This window comes from Camarhynchus parvulus, chromosome 4A (genome assembly GCF_901933205.1).
Source record: "Camarhynchus parvulus chromosome 4A, STF_HiC, whole genome shotgun sequence".
NCBI lineage: Eukaryota > Metazoa > Chordata > Aves > Passeriformes > Thraupidae > Camarhynchus > Camarhynchus parvulus.
In genome coordinates, this window is record NC_044600.1 from 11,411,158 (window position 1) to 11,435,253 (window position 24,096).

The 24,096-nt window shown below is 41.0% G+C and overlaps 2 protein-coding genes across 8 annotated transcripts in view; one reads left to right on the forward strand and one right to left on the reverse strand.

Annotated features, from left to right (window-relative positions):
- Positions 1-2,353: 2,353 nt before the first annotated feature.
- On the forward strand, positions 2,354-10,054 carry NXT2 (nuclear transport factor 2 like export factor 2). Of its 2 annotated transcripts, XM_030967840.1 has the most exons (4): positions 2,354-2,428; positions 4,445-4,531; positions 5,636-5,780; positions 6,668-10,054. In XM_030967840.1, exons 1-4 carry the CDS (start codon positions 2,414-2,416, stop codon positions 6,844-6,846), a joined length of 426 nt encoding a protein of 141 aa, XP_030823700.1. In that variant the 5' UTR covers positions 2,354-2,413; the 3' UTR covers positions 6,847-10,054. The 2 variants fall into 2 exon arrangements, with proteins under 2 accessions (XP_030823700.1, XP_030823699.1); XM_030967839.1 differs by lacking the exon at positions 2,354-2,428 and having other exon boundaries at positions 4,427-4,531.
- A 4,129-nt stretch (positions 10,055-14,183) lies between these two features.
- Positions 14,184-24,096, reverse strand: part of ACSL4 (acyl-CoA synthetase long chain family member 4) — a 38,232-nt gene continuing 28,319 nt past the window's right edge. For all 6 annotated transcript variants that reach the window (XM_030967514.1, XM_030967513.1, XM_030967511.1 and 3 more), the window contains 7 exons: positions 22,393-22,532; positions 21,776-21,948; positions 21,494-21,568; positions 21,075-21,266; positions 20,446-20,560; positions 19,589-19,746; positions 14,184-17,952 (listed from right to left, as the gene is read on the reverse strand). In XM_030967514.1, the coding sequence (XP_030823374.1) occupies positions 17,795-17,952; positions 19,589-19,746; positions 20,446-20,560; positions 21,075-21,266; positions 21,494-21,568; positions 21,776-21,948; positions 22,393-22,532 (1,011 nt within the window). In that variant the 3' untranslated portion in view covers positions 14,184-17,794. The remainder of the gene's footprint in view (positions 17,953-19,588; positions 19,747-20,445; positions 20,561-21,074; positions 21,267-21,493; positions 21,569-21,775; positions 21,949-22,392; positions 22,533-24,096) is intronic.

Consider the following 24,096-nt stretch of genomic DNA (forward strand, 5'->3'; position numbering starts at 1 on the left):
ATTTCAGATGCAATCTCTGTCTAATATTTGCCTTCAAAGATGGAATTGTTTGACATTTGGCCAAGATATTTTCTAAAACTGGAGCTTGAGCACTGGGGCTGTGGAACTGATGCAGAGGCTAAAGGTACATTTTGAAGAAACTTTGTTTATTCCTTATTTAGCCAAAGTAAACAAACCAAAGGCCAGGTCTGGCTTCCACTAGAGTCAGTGGGATTTTGCCCTTTTTTTCACAGTTGGCTATTGGATTACTGATGTTTTAGGGAACATTGGGTAACACTGTAATAGCACAGAGAGCAGGGACAGTCCAAAAGAAAGGTGTGCTGCTTTTCCTGCTGCAGAGCTGCTGTGCCAGATCAGCTGAGCACAAAACCACAGGTCAGAGGCTCAGACAAGTTTGGTGTATTCAGGAACAGAAGTAAAACATCTGCAAGCATGTACTCAATAATCATACAGGATTCTCCCAACTCTCCCATTTGTAAAGAAAAGCAAATGACAAAACTCTTTACTTCCAGCTGGAAGTAAATTGTTCCTCACTGGAAAATGATTCCTTGAAAGGTCACGGGTACATTTGGCCTGGAGAAATATTACTTAGCATCTGATTGATGTTAAGAGCTCCCACAAACCAGTTTTAATTGTTGTGGGCTACCTGCCAGGGCCCAGCATTCAGGCCTGAGCTCAACCCAAACTGAGCTCAGAATATGCTTCAAGCTGAGCTGAGCTGACAATTTCAGAGAGCACAGAAACTCCAGTTCCAGCCCTGCAGGCTCTCTCATCTGAGTGAGCTCTGCACACAAGTTCTGTTAAATCTAGCATGTGCAGCAGTTAGTGCTCCATCTGTAGCTGATCCATAATTATTCATTAAAAAAAGAAAATTAGTGAAAATTTACTCTAAATTTGCCTAGTCTCAAAAGATGTCTCTTTTTTGAAATGAAGAAGATATTGGAGGGAAAAAAACCCATAAAATGTTTACCTGGCCTTATGTTTTACATACACATGGTCAGATTTTCTCAAGAGGTCAAATAATGCATCATTACCTAATGAAAAGGATTTTAACATTTCTTTAACAAGCAAATGTGGTGACACTTTGAACTGACCTGTTCTGAAAATTTAGCTCCACTTGGGACTGCTTTGAATGGAGTAAAATAGAACAGTTTATTTGTAGTTATCTCAGCATATCCCATTGGATACAATTCCCAGTACAATATATAGCAAGTCCTGTTTTTCTTTAAGAAACAAGGGAGGCATTTATCAGCACAAGAGTCATTGCATTCCTCCAGTTCTGGTATGGCAGAAATTTGAGGTGGAGTGGCCACAGTTGAGAGTCCCCATGGGACTGTAACAAGCACAGGTTCTGCCCAGGTCCTCCTTTTATGCTGGGAACTGGCCAAAGTAGGCTTTCTTAAGTCCACTGCAGTTTAGTAAATCCCAAATCCAGCTTTAGCATTATTTTTTTATCCATCCTGTAAGTCAAACATGAGACCTACTCCCAGTTCTCATTAAAATCAACAGATCAAATCCCTGAGCTTTCATTGAGCTCTTGCTGAGGCAAAACCCTCAAACACTGAGTCATGATCCAGTTTCACAAGAAGCCCATTAATCAAAGTCTCGAATTGGCCAGTGTCAGTTGCCTCCCTTGTTTTAGCAGACAGTTCATTACTGAGCTCATGCCCCAAATGTCAGAGTTTGCTGTGACACAGAGCAAGGTTCATTTGAAAAGGGGCCTCGCTGAGATGCAGCCTGTCTTCATTTCTGCATGGGTCTTAATGCAAAAGTGCATCATTGTCACATGAAGGTTCTGTGGGAAAACGTGAATCTTCACCTTACTGGAGACTGAATTCCATTTTCATTCAGTGGTCATTCCTTGTCCAGTATCAAATAACTGACAATAAAATCTATGCAGTTTGTCCGTGATTCTGAAATTATTCAGTGCTTTGTTATGAATGTTAATTTATTTTAATCAATGGCTGTAAACAGAAGAAAATATGGCCTAACCCAGATGGCTAAATGAATTTTTGAAATCTTGATACATCCTTTACTTCAGTAAGGATGTTAAGGTGAGGATGCTAAGGATATTAAGTTAAGAAGGACTTCAGTAAAGATATTTTTAGGTTTTTTGAGTAAATTTGACTGAAGTTCTAAGGCAGTAATTTCTAAAAATTACTCCACACAAATAGAGAAATACATAGCACTATTCGCTGTTGAATGGTGATTACAATTCCGATTCATTTCCCGGTTCCAGCTCTCCGGGCCATTTCCAGCGCTGCAGTGAAAGCTCGGGAATGTTCACGGTGGAGGGAATGCTCGCTCGGCGGAACGCTCGGCAGGGCTCCGCGGCGGAACGCTTTGGGCGAGGGACGCGCGGCCGGAAGCGGCGGAGCAGAGCACTTCCGCCGCCCTCCCGCCTCGCCGCCCCATGGCCGCGTCTGTGGTGAGTCCGGGCCGGGCCGGGAACCGGCGGGAACCGCGGCCCGGGGCCGGGGAGCGCGGGGTGTCCGCCTCGGGAGGGTGCTGCGGGCGACAGGGCGGGCGTGGGAGCGCGGGGAGGCCGCCGGGAGTGTCCCGGCTCCGTGAGACACGGAGCGGGCAGGGCAGGGCGGCAGCGCCTCAGCACGGGCTGCGGGCAGGGGCCGCTCCGGCCTCCCGAGGGTCCCGGGGCAGCGCGGGGCCCGTGTGGGGCGGCCTCAGCGTGTTCCTACAGGGGCCTCGGGGCAGAGAGGAGCTCGGGGAGGCCGTGGGCAGCGGCCGGCTGCGTTGGAAAACTGCTTGGAGTTGGCGCCAGAGGCTTGGAGAAGTTGATTTTGGGGCTGGCTGGTTGTTTTTTTCAATTATGGCTTTCCTGTTAAGAGCTTGGAAGGAGGGTTTCTGGGTGAGGTGGTTGGACGTTGGAACACGAAGGAAGTGTGACCGTCTCCATGCCCGGAGGTGTCCAAACGTGGGAGGGAGGACACAGGACAGAGGACTCGGCTGTCAGATGCAGCCTGGAAAGTGATCAACCTTTGGGGTCAGCTCTGCTTTGAAAAGGGACTAGAACCAGATGACCTCCAGAAGTTTATTCCAGCCTAAATTGTTCACAGAGTTTAAAACTTTGTTGCTTATGGCTGTAAAAACTTGCAAAGCCGACAGAGCTGATTTCCTGTTAGACTTCTCTTGCAGGTACCCCAAGAGCTGATTCCAGACTGGCACCCCTGCAGTGCCCTCTCCCAGCCACTGCGTGTGTGGGGAGCTGCAGGGGAGGGTTCGGGGCAGGGGGGGCTGCTGGGGGCTCCCGGGCCCTGCTGCCCCTGCCCAGCAGGCAGAGCTGCAGTCACTACTCACGGGGACAGCTCTGCTGCTCCCGGGGACAGCTCTGACACTCCAGAGGCTCTCTGGGCACTTGTGGGACTGGCAGTGGCCTGTGAGCTTGGGAGCTGCTGGGCAGGGCCGGGTAGGGAGGTGAAGAGCAGTTTGTGTCCATGCAGGGGGAGAGGAAAGAGTGCACAGAAACATGATTGGCTCTGTTGGATAAACAGGGATTATTTGATAGGCCTTGGCTTTTTTTGAGATTGGAGTTTTCTTGTGTTAATAGTGGAGGGATTCTTGGTGGTTCTGGAGAATATTCAGTAAAAGCAGCCAAGAAAATACAAGCAGTGAAATTGTTCAGCACTGATAGAGTTGCAGATACTGAGAGTATAATACTGAAATAGGACAGTGATAAATAATAGCATTTTAAACAATTGATAAGAGAACCAAATGCAGATTTATGGATGTATGGACAGGAAATTTAGAATCTGCTTTCCAGGATATCCCAGTTCAGGGTCTGTAAGCGATTGAGAGGCAAACAGGTGCACAAACTGAGCCAATAACCCAGTGAGATCACCCAGTGAGTGCAGTGGTGGGACCACAAAGGCTGTTACCTGGCTGAATGCAAGTAGAGAGGTGTGAGGAAAAATGATGAGGGATGAGGAGAAGTGTTTGGGTTTGACCTGTGGGTACAGCACTGATCCATACCAGAAGGAGTACAGCCAGATGTTGGTGTTCTCTCTTACTATACTTTATATTTCTATATATAAAGGTATGTTAAAAATGAGACTAGGATGGCAGTGTGATGGGGTTCTTGCTAATCCTCAGAAGCACCTGAATAAATCTTGTTCCTTAACTTTATTTCAGAGCAGCCATCAGAGCAACAACTGTTTTCCTTGAACAATTGTGCGGCCACACTACCTACAGCAGCCAGCTGTAACCCATTTCCCAATGTAAATATTTGCTATTTAAATACAATAACTATATCAGCATTCAAAACTAATGCTGAAACTGTCACCTGCCTAACAGCTGGTACTCCTGCAAGTAGAAAAGGAGCTTAGAATAAATTTCAACATTATTTGAAATCAGAGTGACTTGCAGGAGAAATTGAGTCAATGATTGGGTTGCATAACTAAAGAAATTTGATATGATTTCTTCCCTCCAGGATTTCAAAACCTATGTGGATCAAGCTTGTAGAGCTGCAGATGAGTTTGTCAATATTTACTATGAGACAATGGACAAGAGAAGAAGGGTATGTAGCTGTTTTGACAATAGTTAAAACTCTCCTGGCACTTTTTGTTTGCATTTCTGACTGTCATTACACAGAAAGCACCTGGGCATTGCTGACCATGGCAGAGCAGGGCAGCTGCTCCTCAGGCTCCCTGCAGAGGATTTTGTGCTCCTGTGCAGCCTTGCTGTAAAAGGGGCTGCTCAGCAGTGCCTTAGATTTCTCATGACCCTCGTTCAGTTGGTGTGCAGCTGTGTCCTGCAGGTGCAGGATTTGGTCAGTACAGGGCAGCAGAACTTGCTTTATTTTCCCATGAGGTCAGGATTTAGCTTTTTTTCCCCCCCAAACCTCTTTCATTAGCAGTTACCACTTTTGGTTCTGGGGTTTTTCTGAGTGCCTGAAGTTGAAGCAGTACAGCTGTGTTTGGCTCTGCAAGTCTTCCTGGAGCACACTGATGTGGTACCATGTGACAAATGTGCTCACCAAAAGAGCCTTGGAGACCAATCTTTGGAATTTTAAATGTACTGTAGTTGCAGTTCAATGTGTGAAAGTACCAGCAGTCCCATGTTACTGCACACACGAGTGGGTTGGACAGGGGTGTGTCAACACCTTGAAGGAGAGTTGGGCAGTTACTGAGCTCTGACAGCTTATGAAACATTTGGGAAGTTCTGGTATGCTGCTGTGCTTTTCAAGTTTCACCTCTTCCTGGTCTTGTTCACTTTTTTTTTTTAACCTGAAATTATAATTTCCTGACCTAAACTGTGTTGTGTGGACATTTTCCCTCTCAGAAATAAAAAAAAAAAAAAAAGAAAAAAGGAAAATCAGTGATAAACTTATTGTGGAAAGGTAGCACTGTCCTTTTGTTAGCAACCACTTCAGTTCTGTCATTACCTTTGTTAAAGGGATGTTATCAATATTTGAGATATGAGTCACTGTGCCACTCATAAAGGAAAAGGTGTTAGTTTTAATTCTTGGTCAGGAGCACTGGTTGTTAAAAGGAGCTACTGTTTCAGGAAGGCATTTTATCTGTCAAACAGAAGAAATCTGTAATTCACAGTGTAAGTTTTGTATGTTGTCCATTATATGTTTATATATTTTTCCTAAATGTGTATTTTCATAATCACTCAGGCTTTAACCAGACTGTATTTGGACAAAGCAACATTAGTTTGGAATGGAAATGCAGTGTCTGGGCAAGAAGAACTAAATAAGTTTTTTGAAATGTTGCCATCAAGTGAATTCCAGGTTAATGTGTTGGACTGCCAGCCTGTTCACGGTAAGGTTGTATTATAATTTATTTAGTTATTTTTCATTCTTTTTAATATTGAAAGTGAGCAGTTATTATACAGCTTAATAATTCCTTTGGAATAAGCTTAGAGAAAATACCAAGGGTTGAAATGCCAAGTTGTGCTTAAATAAAGCACAAATCAAGAGATGCAGCAATTATACACTTTTTTTCATGTCTGGGAAAATACTTTAAGGACTTCTTTTGTTTAGATCATATTCAGATGTGATCTATTTTCATGTATGGAAAAAGTCTGGCTTACCAGCTTGTGTTGTGCTTGGGAGACCCCTATGGTGGCCTCTTGTACTGACCTGCAGTATCATGTGGTTATTAACCTGTATGTACTTTGGTTTCTTTACATCTAGACTAGGTGTTAAGTTCTTTAGATTTCTGATTAACAACTCCTAAAGAAAGGCTTACATAATTGAGAAGTTAATAAATGGCTTCTAATGGACATTTTGGGAATATAAGTAAGGGAAAAGCCTGTGGTCAAACACACTTGCTTTGCTCTGCTGTGAAAAAGATATTATTTCTAATAACCGGGGGGGAAAAGTATATGCAAGTTGCTAAATATCTCTATGCGTGTATATCTCAAGTAATGAGAGCTCACTCTAAGCACAAATGGAGGTGTTTGTCAGTGCTCTAAAATGAAGAGCAGGAGATGAAAGTGGCAAAGCCATTGCCGAGCCGTGTTGGTGAACGCACCGCTGTCTGTGTAGAAACGCTGCACCAGAGCTGCACTTCCCTGCCTGTACCCAGCTGTTAGCCTGGCGCAGTGTAACCACATTGAACCAAGCTTCTGTGTGCATTTCCTGCCTCTTTACCTGCTAGTCTTTGTTTGAGTTGTTTTCTTCATCATTTCATACCTCCTTGTGAAGAGCAAGCTACTCAAGGCCAGACAACAGTCCTCGTGGTGACAAGTGGGACTGTCAAATTTGATGGGGATAAGCAGCGCTACTTCAATCAGAACTTCCTGCTGACAGCACAGGCCACCCCCACCAACACCGTGTGGAAGATCGCCGGGGACTGCTTCCGCTTCCAGGACTGGGCCAGTTAGCAGGGCTGGCATGGGCAGTGACCTCTCCCCTCTGGCACCACCACTCCACTGTGCAGGCAGCTGTTCCCACAGGGAATGCGCGCGCTCTTTGTGTTGCATCTGATGTTAAGGACGGGCTGCAGATGTTTCGGGGTTGATTCCAGTGACCACAGATGTAGTAATAAAATGTGAGAGGTTGCTCGTGTTAGTTGAATTTAGTCAAGTGCTGAAGGCAGTGAGCTGTATTCGAATCATTCCTAAAATGCCTTACATGCAGCTGTGCTGCCACTGCTGAGTGCTCAAACTGTTCTGTTTGAACACAGAATCCTATTCATATACAATTCTGACCAAACGTAATTTTTTTCAACTTAAAAAGATCTGTTTTTACAGTATCATCTTCTCTCTTTTGAAGAAGATGCTTGTGGCATGAAGATGTAATTTTGAAAGCTCCCTACTCCCAGTTGTGAGAGGCTGGGAAGGATTGCTATGGTTTCTACTGTTAGTGAAAGGAGCAAATACAGCTCCTAAGTTTGTAATCTCTCAATCCATTGGAAAGGTAACGTTTACCTTCTCTGATGCCAAAGGACCATATATCTTTGGATTTCCTTTCAGTCTGAGCTTCCCAGACTTTGGTTGTTAATTCCATGGATTCATATGTAGGGCATGCTGAATGATTCGGAGCTCCTGTGCCAATAACTCTTCACATGCATGTGAAGGACTTCAAACTGATTATTTTTCTTTTGAAGTCTTACCATGGCCTAGAAATAGTCACATGCCTGATTTCTGTTGGCTTTAGTTCTGCATTCTGTTGCTTTGAGGTTTGGATTATTTTTCTCATATTAAGTCTGCAAGTTTTGAATCCTTTCTGTCTTTTCAAGAAACATTGTAGTTGAAAAGTGGCACTGAAAGTGTGCATTACTGTGAAGCCTTCAATTTTTCTCATCAGTACTGTTACTCAGAACAGGTGCTTGCATTATTTTCAATTGAGAACAGCAGCTCTGCACCACTAACACCATCTTCCTCTCATGCAGATTTTTACTGTATTTTTTCATGTTCTTTTTTAAAATTGCCTTTAATTATTGATTCTCTGGGGGGTTTATGTGTTCTGCTTTAAATTTGTAGTTTAAAGCTTCCAGCTGCTTTGAAACACTTTTCAAGACTGTAAGTTAAGAGAGTCCACCTTTGGAACTTAAGAGCAAATCTGAGTATCAGCAGCTTTGTTTTAAACTGGTGTGTTTCTGTTTTAAGCTGAGTAAACAAAAAAACAAACCCAAAATGTAGCTGTATAGCTGTAGCTGTATCCCTGAGCATACCCTTGCTTGTAACTGAAAGTACAGGAGGCGAGCTTGTAACTCTCATCATTCATAACCTATGTTTCAATGACAGCAGCAGTCTGAAAGCAGTTACAACTGCAGCTCACTTGTTCAGTGACTTAAATGGAGAAAACTGTGAAAATGAGCAATATCTCACTTGGGTAAAACATAAAGCATCTGTAGTTTGCCATGTAGTCCCACAAACAATGGGATGTTTAGCTGAAATGAGTGGCTTTATTTCCTTTTCAGGCCCTTTAGTCTGTACACCAGTAAGTTAGAATTAATAACCTGTCTCTGTTCAGAGGCTGTTTATGATCAGAACTATTGTGTACCTATTTTTCAGGCTGAAGAATTTGAATTCCTGCAGAATAGTGCAAGAACAGAATTTTTGAAAACTGTAAATATTGTAAATACATTGTTATTTCTGTATGTAGTGAAGAAAGGATCATTCTATTTAATTACTGTTTGTTCTTAAGAGAATATGTGATGTTCATATATTTGTATTTCCTCTAGAAGATTGAAAAGAAAACATAACCTAAGCATGCCTGTAACTGGTACAGCATTGTTGAGCTGTGACACTGGCGTGGTGTATTCTACTGGCTGTTGAACTTGCTGTTGATTGTGTAAGTGGTGTTACAGATCTGCTTTGCATACACAAAACAGGTTTTGCCTTTTAAAATGCAGCAATGGGTGCAGCTGTGGCATTGGCTTGTTGGACTTTGAAGGCGGTCACCAGAACACACACTTATCAGTACCTGATAAGCTTGTGCTGTGAATAAATACTTATTGGATATTTTTATCCAAGTTTGAATTTGTATAATAATTTTTAAGCTTTTTCTAGGCAGACTGGGAGATTCAAAATATATGAGGCAACGTTTCAATCAATCAGAGGTTATTCTCAATTATTTTCATGCTATTTAAATGCAAGCTGCTTTTAAATCTGACTTTTGCAATTAATGTTGAAAAAAACTGACCAAACAAAAAAACCCACCACTACCTGGAACATGACTGAGAAAGATAACTAACTGGCCTAGCTGGACAAACCCAGTTAAAAGTCCTACTTAGTAAGATCTGTAGATGGAGTAGGAGAGTAGGACTTGGTATGCATACCCAGGAGTTTTGTAGGGAAATTCACTGGAACACAATTGCTTCAGGCCAGGGAGAGGTGCCAGTTACTCCTGCCTATTTCCATCATCTTCAGTGAGGGTCACTTGGGTGATTCAGTACTACTATAATTAGCTCTTGCTCTTTATGACTGAAAATGCTGGTTTGAAGAATATTTTTATTTATTACACCAAGTGAGGTTGTAGCTATTAGAGTCAAGTGGTGGTTTCACAATGGAGTAACTAATGGCACAAACAAAAAAATCTCTTTGTTGCTAGCTCTGTGCTGCTTGTTAATATTCTGTGTTGAAATTAGCAGAAAACACAAAAATGCTTTCATTTAATTCTGTACAAACCCATCCAGCTGGTTTAGTGTGACCATTGCTGACTCTACTGCAATACCCAAAATTTACAATGGGCATCTATAAAACGAATATGTTTGTGCTCCAAACACTGAACTGGAGTTAATGCTTCCATTTTTTTGTTCGAGACCAAATTACTCCTGTACAACCAGTCAGTGAAACAAAGCCAGCTGAAGAGCTAAGCACTTCCACTATGAAATTGTAGCAACTGAAGACTTGAGAGATCTTTTTGTATGTTCCCTGTATTGTCTATAGCAGTCACTGCTTTTCTGTTGTTTTGTTTGTTTGGCATACTACAGTTCAATTGATTTCAAATGCCTATGTTGGAGAAAAGGGATTTGTACTGATGGTATGAATGGTTTATTCTGATATGCCTGTGCTTCCTTAACCTGTCTGGAGAAAAGCACATTATAAAGAAATGCTGTTTTATCAGTAAAATAACTTTCCACACTTGAATATATTTTGTAAGTTTTTGAAATTGTTTGAGACCTCTTGTAAGATTAATTTTCAAAACTGAAAGAAACAACCAAACAAAAAACAAACAAGAAAAAAAAAGCACCAAAAACCCCCCAAACCTACCGGTTACTCTACCTTTTTTTTCTTTTATTATTATTATTACTAGAAATTTTCATAGCGTGTTCTTATGATATTAAAAGTACAAGAAATAATTTGTGGCTTCCTTATCTTTACTACTTGTGTTGTAGGTCTGAGTTCTGATTGTTGCTGAGTGGTGCTGGGACACTGCAGAACAGGCTGGCAGCTCTGCCAGGGTAGAACATGTCTGGAGTAAGCCTATGGCAAATGCCTGGCCAACAGCACTCTCAAGCAGTAAATATTGAGCTGCCCAGAGGAACTATGTCAAATTAACATATCCCTCTAAGATTTACTAAAGTTTAAACTGTTCTCCAACACATACCTGGATGAAGTCAAACAAAATTTGAGCCAGATCCTTGGGTTGTAAATATTTTTACTGAGAGCATGTTGTGCTTCTGTTAAGAAGAAATGAAACACTGAAAGGAGAAATGCTTTTTGTGATAATTCCAGTAATTTATTCACTGTTTTGCTGTTTAGAAATTAAATTACTGATACACACTTGCTCAGTGTAGACAGCAGCTTTTAGAGGCTGACACTGCAAAGATGAAGATGCTCATGCAAGGTCAACAGTTGCATGGAAACTGATGTTGTTCTAGAAATGTATTCTGGAAATTACCAAATATATTGGAAAGTCCTTGCTGTGTTTGAGGATATAGATTTCAGTGAGGCTTTGCAGGCAGTTGCTCTTGGTAATGATCCTGGGCAAGGCTCTGACAGCTGATGCAGTGTAAAGATTTATGAGTGCTGGGGAAAATAAATCAGCTCAGACCAGAAGATGTTTTTGCAGATATGTAGAAAGTGTATCCAGAAACTGCTTCTTCAAAATTGCCACTGAGCAGAAGAAAAGAATATTAAAGTCCTCCTAGAAAAGTGAGCTTTTCTTTTTTGTTCCTAACTGCAGAAAGGTAGGACATTGATAGCTGGGCTTACTCCTTCAGAAGACTGGGTTTAATAATATAAATAAATCTATCTTGCTACACTTTGTGGCTGAATGGACTACAGGCACTAAGTGACCATTTTGCCCTGCATCAGTAACACAAGTGCCTTAGAATATCCTGGTGATGACAAAATTGTGTTGGATTGCAGTGGCTGATTTTTGTCTTCTTGCAGCCTGTTTCAGGTCCCAAACCCCAGTAGGTTTGCATCTTTGTGGTTTTTCCAACCAAGGAAAATGCAGGTCTGCCAAAATAAAGGCAGGAAGGAGCTGGTTGTAGTCACAGAATCACAGAATGGTTTGGGTTGGAAGGGACCTTAAAGCTCATCTCCTTCCAACCCATTGCCATGAGCAGGGACATCTTCCACTAGACAAGATCGCTCCAAGCTCTATCCAACCTGAACCTTGAACACTTCAGGGATGGGGCATCCACAGCCTGTGCCAGGGCCTCACCACCCTCACAGTAATGAATTTCTTCCTAATACCTAATCCAAACCTCTCCTGCAGGAGAACATCATCCAGCACCCAGCTGCAAAACGAGAGCAGGTCAACAGCAAAGGCCCTGGGCAGGCTCCCAGAGCAGGTTTGCTGTTGAGGGTACACAGCAGAGAAAAGGGAAGAAGTTTGGAGGGAACAGTGCTGGGGAATTGGAGTTTGAGCAGCAACAGCTGTGCTGCTCTGATGCCCAGGGGCAGAATTAATTGGTGTCATTAAATTGGTAATGGCTACAGAGGCTTGTTTCCTTCATCAGAAAGGCCTGGGAAGAACTGAATGTTACCAGCTGAGTTCTGGGTGGTTCCCAGTCTGGCTGGGCTGGAGAGGGTTGTGAGGCAACAGGCAGGTGAGTTTTCTTCATACTTTTTCCCCCTTGCAAAGGTCTCTGTCCATAGTTAAGGGTTTTTTGAAATCCTTTGAATGCTCTGAGGGTCTTGAATTTTTCCCTGCTCCCAGGTTGTTTATCTGGTAGCTCTAACTTCAGTTGTCATTATTCATAGAGGTGAACGCGTGTGTTAGATTCACAATCTTGCCAGCATTTAGAGTAGTTTTTTCTTGTGCAGTTTCTTTGCTCCTTTTCAGGAGATGGCTGGGGCTGATTATTGTGATCATTCTATCTTCCTCTCATTGTTTTTGGAGGAAAATATGTATTTTAACAGCAGACCAGAATGAATACCCACCTGAAAAGGCAAAATGCCGTAGTATTAACTTGGGCTTTTCTATATAAACAGCATTTGGTAAGTGTGCAATACTGAGATAAGGATTGAAAGAATATTGGTTGATTTTCCATAATGCTTCTCTTTTAAAGTTGCTTCAGAAGAATGCTAGTAAATGGAATGTTTCTGTAGCAACACAGAAAAAGAAGTCTCAAGGTGAGAGCTGTCCCATTACATAAAAAGCAGGCAGGTTCTGGGATGAAGTAAAGGCTTTGGGAAGTAATTTCCATAAGCTGTGTAGGGGGGTGAGGCTGGTGTTTTGTTTTGAACGTGGGGGCAGAGGGGCCCTGGTTTAATGACCTTGATTAAATGCCACAGAAATGGGCTCACTGGGAGAGATAGTGTTTGCTGCAATTTAAAAGGCAGAAAGTAAAGTAGGGCAGGCACCTATAGAGAACAGTGATCCATTCTTCATGCTCACTCCCTGGGGAGCACAATAAGTAATAGGCTGATTTATATCTGGTAGGAAAAGTTGGAGTTCATTGTTTAAAACAATAAAAAACCCTAGAAAGAACTCCCAGGGCTGGAACAACATGGGGACTGAAGTAATTATTTCAATTCACCTGTCAGAAGTACTCCAGAACTGTTTCAAATGGAGGTGTCTTTTCTGTGTTTTAAAAAAGTAAAACCTAAATGACACCTTCTTTTTTAGCATTTAAATTGACAGGAGGTCATGTCTTGGAGAGATGGGCATTCCTGCTCAGGGTCTGGATGGTCAGAAGTAACAGGGATGACAGAGGTGATGGGCAAACTTCTGTACTTGGACATATGTGAGGGTGAATGCAGAAATAAGCAGGTGTGACAAACATGTTGTGACCTCTGGCATTTCTGGGAGTGTTCATCATTTACCAGCTTATTGGTGTTTCAAAATGGGAGAACAAGGGGAAACTCAACAGTTTGTGGCATATTTTTGGTTTCATTTTTTGTTTGTTTTGGAGCTTTAGTTATTTTTTGCTTTAAAAGTGCAGGTGAAGTCTGTGAGGATCAGACAGTGTGGCCCAGAGCTCTGTTTGTCCAAATTAATTAGCACTGGTCTAATGCCAAGGCTGCATACTTCTAACCAAAGACAAATTTGGATAAATTATCTGTGATAATCAGCTTCAATAGAACACTTTATCAATCTAAAATGATTTCGTTTTCTTCAAAATGTGTCTCTCCCCAATAAAAGTGCAGCAAGATTCAACCTATTACAGCACCCAGCAGCAAAGCAATAGTGCAAACATTACCCCATTTCTGTCAGAACTCATTCAAATTAAATTATGTGAAAATGACAGGCTAAGTACAAATGTATATTTAATACAGTCAGCCCTGGTCCTCCATGTCTGATGTACTCCTATCATAAAGCAATCACTAATCTACTTTGCAGCAGCACTGAGTTAACTGGAAATGTGTTTTATTAATCCAGGTAAGTTCACACAGTTTTAATCTGTGTAGTGTTTGCAATTCCATGTAGCCAGTGACTGCAAGTTTTGCTGATTGCATTTTGTAGGTTACCTTTGTACCATCTTATGCAAAAATACTCACCAGATTTATTATTTTTAATCTTTGAGTGTGTAAATTTCACCCTTCAAAAAGGAAATTGCTTTACTGTCATGTAAATAGAGCTTAGCCATGGGGTAGGCTCAGTATGACTGAAAAGAAACCCCATGACTGATTATCACAGACAAAAATAACCAAAACCAAACAAAGCCAAGGTACGAACAAACAAAAACCCCAACAAAACCAAAAACATAATGAGAATTTATTTCTTGTTTTGCATGTAATTGCAGAACAACACTAATTTATTGTTAGAATACAACAGATACTTGAAACTATTGTTCTGAGATGTGGTAAATATGGTCTTTTTTATTTTCTTTTTTTTTGCTAGTGAAAATGAGTGACCCACATTGTGAACTGTGTTCTGTTCCTTTTATAGCCTGCCAGTGCACTGTAATTGCGGTTTGTGCTGGGGGGGCTGGCAGGCAGTGCCCTGCAGGCTGTGCTCTGAGTGTTGGCAAGGGCACTGTGACTGCATGGGGTGGGGGGGTTAAACACCACCTCACCTGCTCCTGAGGGAGTAGCTCCTTCCTCTCCCTGTTTAGCCTTTCCCCCCCCTTTCAAGCCACTTAATGATATCTGCCTGTTACAGGACCCTGCCAGCCCCACCAGTGGGTCTGTGCAAAGGCTGTTCCTCAGAGGCTTTGCTGAACTGTCATTGTCTCTGAGGCTCTGAAGACTTTCAGTGGCAGAGGTCTTGGGCAACTAGTTCAGTATTTGGTAAGGAATTGGTTTAAAATCCCATGTTTCTTCTAAAATGCCAAATCATCTATTTCACAGTGCAAACTTAGACCTGTTCTTTCTCTTTCCCTGGGGCCAGCTCTTTGTGCCTTGTGCGTGGAGTTGCAGGTTAATCATCTGGTGGCACATGCCATTCCTCCTCAGGCCAGCTAAACAACTCTGATGTCCCTTCACAGCTGAAGCTTCCCAGTGCCCTGCTGTGGTAGTTACACTCTGGCTTTCTCTAGACAGAGCATGGCTTTGGAGGTAGAGAGCCTAAGTAAAATCTTACACCAGATATGCCCAAACTGCATTTTGTTTCTCTTTGAACTTGTTTCTTCAGTCTTAAAAGGATGATTTAAAATTCTTAACCTGCTTTCTGAAGAAGCTCCAGCATTCTGGAACCCTCAGCAGTACATGAACCTCTCCCACACATTTCAGTCCCATGGTGTGTCTCCGTTCAGCCCAGCACAAGATAAACAGCATCTGTAGCTATCTCTTCATCTGCATCCTAGTTCCTTCTTTTTAATGGCAAAAATTAAACATTCTTGCTCATTCTGTTTCTTCTCCACAAGCTCTGTCACAAAAAGGCTTTAGAACTCATTAAAATGAAGGACACAGTTCTTGCCCAACTGCAAGGTATTTGCAAACAATCCCCATATTTGAAGGCAACCTGATGTAATCCTTCCCCAAAGGTGCTTGTAAAGCTGATGAAGTAGCAAATTGTCTTTTGCAGCATATCCACCTCTAGTTCATTCCTTACAAGAAAAACCAGGCCTGCTGGAGGCTTGGATTTCATTAACTGAAGTATGGACTCATTACTGCTGCATTGTAAGGCAGACTCAGTTTTAGACAGAATGTGAGGCACAGAACATGAGCAATACAAAGATCTTCAAAAACACAAACTTGTTGAACCATTTAAGTTGTATTCCACTTTTGAAATGTTAACATTGTGTTATGTGTGTACATATATTTTGAAAATAGCAATCCTCAGTCAACCAAGACACAGAAGATAAAATACATTTCATATAAATACATTCATGGCTTTAAAAAAATAGTCTTAGAACCTGCTGACAGACTCAAGTGTAAGTATCTTTCTTACATGTATTTCACTTTTGTGATGCTAATAGGCTGACTAAAGGCTACTGAATAGAGACCAGTTTTAAAACATGGAAAAATTGGTACCATGGCTCCAGGACCAAGTAATTTTAAAAGTTGCTACTGCTATAGGATATATTCCCTGTTGTCAAAAAACAACTGTGTGTATCTTAAAAAAATTTTTTTAGAAAAGCTATTTCCTTGTTTCTTTTAGTGACTCTTGTAGTTCCATGCACAACTGGATACCATCACCTTTATATACCAGATTTTCTCTCTCTCTTTCCCCTTGGGGTTCTTGGAAGGTCAGCAGGCAGTGTTCTGCACTAGCCAGAGAAAATTATGCATGGTGAAGTTTGAAGTTGGTCCCCAGGAGAAGGGATGTACTTGAGGAGTGTAGAGGCATAGTTTATTTTTGACAAAGTCTATTTTAACTGGAAAATAAAAATACATATACATGCAGAAAAAGAAAAACTTGTCTTGAAATTGCAAGCTCATGTGTTCAAGAGAAGCAATGTACAAAATCTTTTACTTTCTGTACAGTGACAATACCAAATAGTTTTTTAAACCATCATATACACAACACAAATGTTATGATAGAAATCTATAAATACTTTCAAATGAATTTGCAATATAGAGTAGTTGAGGGCCACAGCTGTACAAAATGTTAGCAACATATATAAAACGCTTAAGAAAGTGCAAAGTAGAACAGTATCAAGAGCCTGCACTTTTTACAGCACTTATGGTTCAAGTGTGAAGAGCTGACAGGGATGCAGGAGCTCAGTTACAATTCAAAAAAGACACAGTACAGGATTCGGCACACAAAATGATGAACTATTATTAAATTACATCTTCCTCCTTCTTCACATTTGTGACTTCCAGTTAATAAGAGAACATTTTTATAATGAATTTCTGTAGAGTGATTTGTCCCTTTTTACAAGTTTCCAAGAAACAAAGATTCCCTGGCCAGAGACTACTTTTCTGTAAATAAAACAACTAGACAGGGAAAGCCCTGTTGGTTTCTGGTCTCCTTATCATGCTTACCACAGTTAAAAGGTGAACAGAAATACCTTCATAAAGGAACGCAGGCATTTAAAACCAGATCCTCTCAGTTACACCCAGGTAACCAGTACTCACATGTATGTGAAGGTCTAGAGAATCACTGCCTTAAAAACATCAACCACCTCTCAAAAAAACCCACCAAAACTCTTTAAAAAACTCTGAGTTTCAAGTCTGTTTAGAGACCACTGCCCATCAGTTTCACAGCTGTTTGCCAGTCCAGATGCAAGTTCTGCATTCAGGCACTGATTTCTCATCAGCACCCCCAGAGCTGTGCAAGTCTTTGTTTTCTTTTATACTCTGTGTCCAGTGGAAAGCTCTGCTTGAATTAAAATGCAGTGGTAATTAAAAACCTGTTTGGTGAGTTGGAAGTTGAAATAGTTAATTCAATGGTCTTGAGTGAAATTTCTTGTAACTTTTAGAAAGCTTTTCAGTTCACCTTTATTTCAGTAAGTGTACTGTCTATTCTTTTGTAGGCACTGTAAAATTCAAGATATTGATGTGCAGAAGAATCCATCCATTTTCAAGCAGTGCGTTATTAGTGATCTCTAGCAAGTTCTTGACTACTGCTGTTGTCTTGGATTTGTTTTTCAATGGAGAAGGGTAGACACTGGATACTCTCTTTCCCTCCTTGCTAGAGGGAAATATCTTATTACAAGTGTCTTATTATGACAGAAGAGTCATCACAATTACATTATTTCTTCCTCTTTGAAATACAGGCCAGACTTCAGCACGAGTTAAAGAGAAGTTGTAAGTAGTCTGAATATGCTAGAGAAACACTACAATTACCTGGTCATACTGCTTCACATAATGATGTCTGTCTCAAAACTGGAGATGATCACACAAAACTCTATGAAGACCATCAGTGTCTAATCTGCTAACAATTAACAATTTGGAGTCTAAGATATTCTGTTTCACTTGACAGTAGTTATAGTCCATTTAGTGTATTTTTTGAATGTGTGATATCTACAGTGCACACAGACATCCAAAACTGAGGCATGAGAAGGAGCCACCTGCACAGCTGCCAGGTCAGCTGAGCTGTTTATTTACCTCCATACATTCTTTCAATGTCATTGAGGTAATGGTTTTTCAGTTCTTTCCTTTTCAGTTTGAAAGCATCTGTCACCAGCCCAGTCTCGGGGGTCCACGGCTCAGGGCTCAGCCGGACCTTGATGGGTATTTCAAATCTTTCTAATTTCACTGAGGGGACAAGAACAAAGAAAAGCACAACTGTGATTACAAAGCCAAATGAAATACTAATTTATGTTCCCTAAAAATCCGGTCAGCACCCTGTAGCTTGTATAACATGCTGTCCTACTTAATGAAATAACCTTACAGAAGGGCCACAGGCAAATTTCATCCTGTCCCAACACTGAGTGCTGGTTAGTGTGCAAATACTCTTACACACTCTGTGTTTAGAACTTGTATTGGATATGACAATGCAAAATCTAAAGCTTGAAACAAATGACTGAGTAGCCTGAAGCTCTGAGACTACTGCCAGAAAAGCACACACTGAAATCTAGTTGTATCTTTGTTACAGGAATGGAATGAGCAGTTAACTCAGACCAGCTGGACATGCTTCGTATTTAAATTATAATGAAGTACTTGTACATTTTCCCTGGTTGAAGTTTCTTTCCTGTATTTTTCATTCCTAAAAGTCTGTTTAGAGTTCCAAACAAAGGGACTTCTTTGTATTTTTGTTACATTAGCCACTTACTTGCCCTTCAGCTGGAAGCAGTGTCTTGGCACATGCACAGCCTCACTGCAACCAAGGCTGCTTCTCTCTCTTGCACAGGTAATAGCCCAAGAGAGGGGAGCAAGGGAGGAGAAAGGGAAGGGGATGGACGGAAGGGCAGGAGCAGCAGGAACAGCACAGGGAGCTGCTGCATGTGCCCAGTACTACGTGGAGTTTGCTGCCAGCTCCTGCAGGCAGGCTGGGAATGGGATCCACAGCCATGGACTTGTAGCTGAATTCCAGCAGAGCCTCTGGGGGGCAGCAGCAGCGGCACCCAGCAGCTCCTCTGCCTTTCTAACTTCAGCTGCTATCAGCATGTGCTGCTGCACAACACTCAGATGTGCGCCTGCTCACGATGAAGGTGCATCATGCTCTGCTAAGAACGTAGAACTACCTCTTTAAAATACTTTTGAACAAAGTTTTACATAATTAAGTTGTATCTCAATAGTAGATTACTATCTAGAAGGCAGAAAGAATGCATAAGCAAAGGGTTTAAGTACACAAAGCTATGTGGATAGTAATTTGCCTAATTCATGATAAAAAAGCCAAGGATTAAAGTGTTTAAACCTAAGCCTTAAACATGTGGATTGATTTATTTTTTTCAAGGTAAGACTTAACAGTGCCTTTCCTTCTTGTTTTCCCATTTTCAGAAGGCAGACTCTCCTCTCTAAGAGACAGTGCTTAGCATGTGCTTAAGGCCAGCTTTTACTCCTTCCTTGAATGAGGTGCCAAGTGCTTTAGAGACTTTCTTCCCCACTGAGTTGGTTCATTTTTTTGTCATTTTGCAACTTTTCTTCCAATTAACGGCTCTTTTGGACCTTATTTTTAACCATATTAGACAAGAAACTTGTCTCCAGAATTTAGATGGAAAAAACCTTCAGATAATTTGTTAAAAGTACAAGTAATATAGTAATCAATACAACCAGTATTATGTAAATTCTTGGGATAATATGGAACAATTTTGTGTGGTCTTTGCCTCAATAAACCATTAAGTTTTGGCAGATACAGAGAGGCTGGAAGGAGGAGGAGCAGTTAGTGAGGATAATGACAGTTTTTGCTGGATAAGCCCCCATGGGCAGCAGGATGTGCTGTGGTACTCACTCTTGTTCGCCACTTCTTTAATCTCTTGCAGTATTTCTGCTTCCATTGTAGGATTGTTACAAATGTCCACCCAGCTTCCACTGATGCCCTTCTGCTCAGCCAATGCTGTCAGCTTCTTCTGGTTAGGGACCACAAAACTGATCACATAGGACTGGTCACTACACAGAGTGGCAAGAGAAGGAAGGAAAAAAGGTTCAGTCAAGACTTTCATTTCAGGGTGTAAATTACCTGCTGCTGGACCCACAAATGCCCAGGTTATTCCACCATACAGAACCCTTCTTGTGCATTAAGTCTTCACATCTGAAGGTTTATCAAGAAGATATTTTAAGCTGGTTTACAACATCAGGTTTGATCAGAATGAGGCTTTGCTGTCATTTCACTTATGTACATCTCAGTTTAGCTTCCCAGCTAGACCTGGGGTTTAACCACTTCTCTGCAGCTCCCCCTCACATAGGGAGAGAGGGGAATATATTGGCACTATTTTCAAAACTCACTGGAAAGCCTTGGATCAGGTGCAAAGTGTCCAGATGAACTTTTCACTGGCATTCTGACAGCCAGAACACATGCTAAATATAACTATATATAATGATATATACCTGCTTAAGGAAGGGATGGGATGGAACAGAGGCATGTCTGGATAGGAGAAATGCCAACAGAAAAACAGGTAATTTCTTCAGCTTTTAGGGAATCTGGAAAGCTGTGCTTCTTCAGACATGTTTGTAACTTGTAGTCTGATGGAGAGGGTTAGTAGAAGGAAACTATGGAGAACTACAGTTGGATTAGAGAAGTGAATCAGAGCCTCTACTTCATGTTTACTCTAAGCAGAGTTTCTAAATTAAAATTAATATGTCTCTTACCTTTTGGCATAAGCACAGATATTGTCAATCAATGGGCAGTTCTTCAGTGCTGCCTCTACTTTGCCCAGAGATACATATTCTCCTGCCTGGAGCTTTACCAAGTCCTTCTTACGATCTAGGAGGCAGGGGAAGGGGGAAAAAAGAAAACCTTGTTAGGAAACCTTGTTTCATTTAAACTTGAGCATTTCCATAGACTCGTTTCCATACATACCACCTATGTATTTTGTGCTATGCCAGATCTTAATGGACAAGTTTTAAAGCAGCTAATAGCTGCCAAATTTATAAAGATTTCTGTAAAAAGTGTTATAGCACTACACTTCTTGTCACACAGATTGTAGGAAAGGACTCTGATTTTAAAGCTTTGTAATGAATCCAAAAGTTAATCTTGTATTTATTCTTTAAAGTCCATGTGCTAAATTTAGATGATGATAATGTCACAAGAAATGGCATCATTTCCAAAATTTTACTCCAGCTATGAGGACTTCCAGAAATGTGTTTTACACTGATTCTGTAAATAGGTAACCTTAAGTAGATTAGCCCAGGCAAAGCCAGCAGTATTAATAACATGTTTATAATTATGGTTAGTCAATACTTTGTAATATATTAAGGTATCAAAAACTGAGACCCACCTATGATCTGCAGACACCCATCTGGATGAAATTCCCCAATATCTCCTGTACAGAACCATCTCTGGCCGTTCTCATCAACAGTGAACTCTTCTGTTGTCTTCTCTTCATTTTTAAAATATCCCATGGAGACGTTGGGTCCACCAATTATAATTTCTCCTCTAGGATTAGGCTTGTCTTTATTAGTATAGCCTCCTATAAACAACACAGTCCCAAGCAATTATTTATACCTCATATATCCTTCTGCCAAGAAAATACTTTGAAACTTCAGTTTGAAGTTAAAGCACACTAGCTGATGACTATTATCAAAGATAAAGAACAATTTCTTCATATGTTACACCTAGCTAAGCAGATAGGCAAAGATACCAGCTAGGCAGAGGCTGAATTAATTACTCTGAAATCAGAACAATTACTACTCTCACCTTCTTGCCAGTCTCTCAGTTTTATTTCACAACAAATAAGAGGAGCTCCAACTCTGCCAGTGCTGTAATCAGCAACTTAGGGAGAAAACAAGAAAGAAAAACAAGATTTTTTTGTTATTTGAAATATGAATAGGGTGTATCTTATCTCAAGTTACTTTACTGCAGAAATACAGCTGGAATACTGTAGCTGTATTTTGACTTGTTTTAAAAAAATTAAGAATCACCAAAAACCAATACATCTCTATTTCTGCACTTCTGTATTTCCACAGGTGTTTTAACTACCTTCTGTAATGGTTCCAGCTCCACACGTTTCTGTCAGTCCATAGCCTTGCCCAACAGGACAGCAGAAACAGATGTTCATGAATCTCTGTGTTTGAGGTGAGAGTGGTGCTCCTCCAGAAAGCATCATTCGGACATTCCCTCCCAGCAGGGCCTTTACTTTTTTAAACAACAGACTTGAAAGAAGGGAAAAAGCATTAAAAATTATTCACTTAGCCCACTCTTATAAGAGACAAACCTTCTTCCTTCCTTCCTATCTGGAACGCCTTAAAAATTAACTTTTCCCCAGATTTTAGTAGACAGCAGAGCTAATCAAACTCATTACCTCTTGTGTAACACTTGAGGAAGCAGAGTTCCCGTAGCTTAACAAACATTCCAGTTTTATCATTTGAAAAAAAAAGCAATGTAATGAAAATGAACCAGGCAGCTGCTTGGAAGATTAGTCATTACCATGAAATATCTCAGCTGTTTCCAGTAAGAACTGGGACTAGGTCAGTTACTCATTCGATGTTATTTGCATGGCAGATGAGAAGTGTCTGATAGCTCAGAGGATCATTCTTTTACACTATCCTAACAGATCCCAAGGGAAAAGGCACCCTTGGCCCAAGAATGCTACTTACATGTTACACAGAGGTGCATCATATCCTCTCTTGATCTGTTCCAATTTGTAGTCATAGCCTATCTTGAACAGAGTTCTCTGAATGTAGTTCATCTCTTGAACTTTACTCATGACATTTTTGTAAATTCTGTCCATTATTTCCTACAAAGTGTTAAAAAAAGAGGAAAATTACCACATGGGACAGACCAACATGTGTAAATTAAATACCAAGTAAACTCCCCCTCCCCTCCACCCCCCCCAATTATCCTTCCTTTAAAATGGATAACAAGAGTGAAATCTTTGCATCATGGGGTTAGGCAGTGTTTAAGTGCAATGCTTTTAACATGTAATCAATGAGCCAATTTATAGACCATGGCAGCCTGGAGCTATTTACACCTGAACCTGTAATTAAACCGTGACAAACTGATTTTGAAAATTTTAAATTCAAGTTTAACTCAATCTCTTTGCTAAAGGTTGGTATATATTCCCTTCATGGTGTGTCCTGCTTGGGAGTGCTGATGCTGTACTTTACCCAGAGCAATTGTCAAGTGCAAGGGAGTGAACTAAGATTCATTGCACCACTTCCTTTTCCAAGAGAGCTCTTCAACTTTCAGAGAATTATGGTTGCAGTAATTCTAATTATCTGACAAAAATTCACCATAATTCTGTCACAGACCAAAGATTAATTTCCATTAAAATACTAAACTTATGGTCACCCAAATACACAGAACCTAAAACATTGTTCAGGCTGGTGAAGTATTTAATAGAAATTTAAAGATTGGCTCCTTCAAGTTTGTTTTGAGGCACAATGTTTTGAAGTATTGATGTGCTTTTTCTCCATGTAATAAATTTAAATGTATATTTTCCAAAAGGTTGGAGTTTTCAGACATACTTATTGTCACTCGCTTAATTATTAAGATGACCAAGCCTCTTTATATGCTTATGATTTTATAAAACAAAATAATGCAAGTGACTTATTTTAAAACTCTTGGCTATTCTAAGTTATTGCAGAACAACCAGATCCAACCAAAACTCAGTATTCCTAAATTAGATTACATCCTCCTACTCACTCCCCACCACCATGTGGCACACCCAGTGCTACCAGTTTTATGAGCCACTGATGTGACAGGATCCTAAAAGCAGCACCTGTGATGGCAGAAGACACAAACATTTGTGGAGTTTCTGGATAGTACCAGAGCCTTGTGGAGTGCAGGAGCCTGGTCACTCCCAGAGCAGTGGAACCTGCAGAAGCAGGAGGAGTTCCAGCCTCCTGATCTTTCCTCTGAGAGAAGGCTCAGCCTGGCCTACCAGCCCTGAGAACAGCAGAGAGACTCAGCCTCGGTGTTACCTTGACTTGCTGAGTCTGTGACAGAGCCAAATATCCCTTACAGTGGATTCCCTCTTGGCCAGCACCACCCTGCTTGTCCCTCTGCAAAAAGGAGTTCCAGACACTGACTGTGACCTATTGTTGTGTCAGGAGCCCAGTAAAACACCACTTGTAACTACTGAAACATTGACAGGTTTGGATCAAAAAGGATTTGGGCTTTAGTATAGGCAGACTCTTGTGCCCAGCTGCAGCACCAGTACTCAGTTCAATCCACCAACAGCTGGAATGTCTGTGTTTGCTCTTTTCCTATTATGACAGTTACTTACATGTAAAGAGCAAAACATGTTAGTAAATACACTTTTCTAGCATAAAAAAGAACATTTTTTGCTGGACATATCT